Below are 4,135 nucleotides of genomic sequence, written 5' to 3'. Positions count from 1 at the left end.
TATCCAATTTGTATCTGATTGAGGCCGGCATGAGAATGAGGCCTGAATCGGATCTGAGAATATCAGATTCAATGTGCTTTTTTACTGCTTACATGTTACATATCTGATCTGTGCCACATGTGAGCAAAAAATCTGGATTGTGTCCCTTCGACCTGCGGTGTAAATACAACCTAAAGGAATGGATTAAAAGTTTGTCATTGCACAGAGTACAACAAAATACATTCATGTTCTAGAGGGGGCATCTAGGCAACGGGTCACAGCCATTGAAGGCGACCCAGAGTAATTAGGGGTTCAGTGCCTTGCTCAGGGGCACTTCGACACGTGGCCCCGCCAGGGATTCAAACCGCTGCGAGCTGCCGACTTTTGCGATCATTAGACGCCGGCTCTACCGGCTGAGCCACAGCCGCCCCAAAACCTTCCAAATCCCATGTTCACAAAATGTAATGTAGCCTATTTCTGTCTTTGGCTCTCCATCGAACGTTTTGTTTAAGCTTCTCAGTCATGCGTCCTCTCTTTCTCTCTCTCCTTCTTTCTCTCTCTGCCTCTCTCTATCTTCCTTCCTCCTCTCCGCTCTCTTTCCCAGAGGACCAGTTCTGTGGAGGGAGGCTCACCAAGGAGCAGGGTTCAGTCAAGACGCCCAACTGGCCCGTTTCAGATTACCCAGCAGGCATCAGCTGCTCCTGGCACATCTCTGTGGAGCCCAGCAATGTCAGGCCATGAACCACGTTCACATTGCAGCTCTCGTCTCAAATGTATAGCATCTGTGACAGCAGCTGGTGAAAACGGGAACAAGTTGGCAACCAATCAAATTGTTCTGACTTTTATTCTGAAAAATGTTAATACATCAATGACACACTTGCTAGTCAAGCCAAAATCCCCACTACTACCTAGTTAACTACAACACTGCTTTATATTGTTAGCAGGCTCACAAAACAACTGTGTTAGTTGACTAGCGAGTGTGTCATTGATTTTCAACAACGTTGACATTTATTTAAATTTTATAAACGTCCGATCACAAGTCTTTGATCGGCTGCCGACTTGTTCCCGGTTTCACCAGCTGCTGTCACATTTGAGTTGTCGAGTTTGAGATGTCAAGAAATACATTCCATTAAATGGAAGTAGTGTAGGGAGGTGACTGACAAGCCTGATCCTATGGACACACAATGGTGCACACTTTAGTCCCAGGGCAGCACTAACACACCTTGATTCAATGTAAGCAGTTGATGAGTTGAATCAGGTATGTTAGTCCTGAGGGGAAACGCACATGCCTGTGGGTCTCCAGGACCAGTACTGGTTTAGCCTAAAGCTTGCAGGTTTGTAAGTTAGTGGAGCAGACCTGTGTGTGTGCGTGTGTGTGTGTGTGTGTGTGTGTGTGTGTGTGTGTGTGTGCCACCTGACTGCAGTCCTGTAGTGGCGCCTTCATGAAAGGCTTCATTGAAAGAGTAGGGCGTATGCATGTGTGCGAGAGAGAGAGAGTAAGAGAGAGAGAGAGAGAGAGAGAGAGAGAGAGAGAGAGAGAGAGAGAGAGTGAGGGAGAGGGTAAAGTGAGAGAGAAGGTAAATGCTCTTCTGTATTCCAAAGGTCAGACCCACTTCCTCTCCCTCTATGTTACGGTGCAACATGTATGGAAAAACATGGTTCAGCTTCTGACATACGCATTATAATATACAGTATGTTCTCCCTCTACAGTCTGTTCAACTGATGGTGCTACGTCATCAACTGAGGCTGTGTTATCTTTGTGTCTGTGTGTGTTCATGTCAACTCTTTTCCAGGTGATTGAGGTCAAGTTTGAGAAGTTGGGTATTGAAGCAGACACGTACTGTCGCTATGACTACGTGGCATTCTTCAACGGGGGTGAGAGGGACGACTCCCGGCGTATCGGGAAGTACTGTGGAGACAGGGTCCCGGAGTGAGTCCCTGTCATAGCCAAAACATTACATACTACTAAGTATTACGTTACTACGACGACACTTCCTCCTGATAATCTCTCTCCCCTCCTTCTCTCCTCTCTCTTTCACTCTCTCTCCTCTCCACCCCTCTATCCCTCCCCCACCTCTTCTATTCTCCCATCCCTCCACTCTCGCCCTTGCACCACCCCTCCCCCCCCTCCTCTTCCTCAGCACCATCGTGACCAACGGGAACGAGCTCCTGGTCCAGTTCGTGTCTGACCTCAGCGTGACCTCCGACGGCTTCATGGCCCACTACACCAGCGTGCCCCGGGGGTCTCGGACGCCCTCCGCCGGGGGGGACACCATCCACGCTTCCCGGGTCGACTCCGCACCCCCCAACAGACTCGCCCCCAAGCCGGTTAAAAAACCAGCCCGGCCCACCCCCAAGCCAGGCTACCGGGCCAAGCCCACCCCTAAACCACCCACCAGACCTGGGGCGAGGGTACCAGTGAAGCCTCCTCCACGCAAGCCTACAGCCGTTCCCTCCGCCAGGCCCACACCCAGACCAGCTAGACCCGGGGCAAGGCCGACACCTAAGCCCAAGGTTAAACCTGGTACCAAGGCTAAACCCACCCCTAAGCCTAAAGCCAAAGTGTCAGCAAAACCGGGGACTAAACCAGTGAAACCAACGCCGAAGCCGAAGACCAGTTCTAAAGCCGAGTCTAAGCCTGGGGCCAAGCCTACACCCAGACCAGGAAGTAAACCGGCACTTAAACCAGGAAGTAAACCGACAGTTAAACCAGGGACGAAACCCAAAGTGACCATCAAGCCTGGGCAGAGCCGGATCAAGACGGTGACGAAGAAACCCGTCGTCATCAAGAAGCGTATGTGTGTGTTATATATGATGAGGTGTTTTTTTTCCTGGCATATGTTCCAAGGTGACTTTATTTGAAGTAATTGTGTGTGTGCGTGTTTGTGTGTGTGTCTGTCTGTGTGTGTGTGTGTGTGTGTGTGTGTGTGTGTGTGTGTGTTTCACAGCCCTACCCGTAAACCCACTGTGTAAACCAGCCTGTAAGAGGACAGGCACTCTCCAGTCCAATTTCTGCCCTAATGACTTTGGTGAGTGGCACCCTCTTTTGTTTAGTACACCTCTCTATCATCCCACTCATTTCACTCAACTACCTCTTTACACCACGCTCACTCTCTCTATAAACCAAGGATACACTGTACGCTGCAGAGGAGCCATCAGAGAGAGCACCAGACATGATGTTCTGTTCTATAATAACCCCTACTCTACTTCCTCCAACGCATCCTCTGCTCATCTCTTTCTCTCTCTCTCCCCTCCACCCTTTATTTCTCTCTCTCCTTCTCCTCCACCTCCTATGCCTCTCTCTCTCTCTCTCTCTCCTCCACCCTTTATTTCTCTCTCTCCTTCTCCTCCACACCCTATGCATCTCTCTCTGTCTCTCTGTCTCTCTCTCTCTCCTTCTCCTCCACACCCTATGCATCTCTCTCTGTCTCTCTCTCTCTCTCTGTCTCTCTCTGTCTCTCTCTGTCTCTGTCTCTCTCTCTCTCTGTCTCTCTCTCTCTCTCTCAGTGATCTCGGGGAAGGTGACGTCGTTGGTCCCTGGTTCCAGGGGCAGCGTGGATGTGACAGTGTCCCTCATCAAGGCCTATAAGACGGGTCGTCTGGCCGTCTCCCAGTCAGGACCGGCCACGTCCATCAAACTGACCTCCACGTGCAACAAGTGCCCCGCTCTGCGTAAAGGTACAGTGTCACACACGCACACGCAGACACACACACACACACACACACACGCATGCACACGGAGACAAACAAACACACATGCAGACAGACACACACACACACACGCACGCGCACACACACACACGCACACGCAGACAGACACACACACACACACACACACACACACACACGCACACAGTATGTAGCAATACTACATGTGTTTGTATTACAACATAACTGATGCCTGTCTTATTTGTCTGGTGCACTACATGACCAAACACAGTATAGGATACTTTAATTCATCATTCATTAAAGCCACTGACTTGAACACATCCCTTGAACATGATCATCATTTCTTCTTCATTCAGGAGCGAACTACGTGTTGATGGGCAAGGTGGACGGGGAGGGCCGTGGTGTTCTCAACCCCTCCAGCTTTGCTCTACTGTACAGGACCATCCATGCTAAAGCGCTGGCCAACCTCACACGCCAGCCATGCTGA

General features: G+C 50.4%; 1 protein-coding gene across 1 annotated transcript in view; it reads left to right on the top strand.

Annotated features, from left to right (window-relative positions):
* The window catches only part of pcolceb (procollagen C-endopeptidase enhancer b), a gene marked incomplete at both ends in the record, with an annotated part of 7,967 nt that extends 3,832 nt beyond the window's left edge, over positions 1 to 4,135 (top strand). The window contains 6 exons of the mRNA XM_080544435.1: positions 584 to 708; positions 1,773 to 1,909; positions 2,121 to 2,773; positions 2,928 to 3,008; positions 3,487 to 3,657; positions 4,005 to 4,135. Coding sequence (XP_080400561.1) covers positions 584 to 708; positions 1,773 to 1,909; positions 2,121 to 2,773; positions 2,928 to 3,008; positions 3,487 to 3,657; positions 4,005 to 4,135 — 1,298 coding nt within the window. The remainder of the gene's footprint in view (positions 1 to 583; positions 709 to 1,772; positions 1,910 to 2,120; positions 2,774 to 2,927; positions 3,009 to 3,486; positions 3,658 to 4,004) is intronic.

The sequence above is a fragment of the Nansenia antarctica genome (assembly GCF_963989245.1).
Source record: "Nansenia antarctica genome assembly, chromosome: 13".
NCBI classification, from domain to species: Eukaryota; Metazoa; Chordata; class Actinopteri; order Argentiniformes; family Microstomatidae; genus Nansenia; species Nansenia antarctica.
Note: the sequence above shows the minus strand (reverse complement) of the source record. Positions and strands in the feature narration are given on the sequence as shown.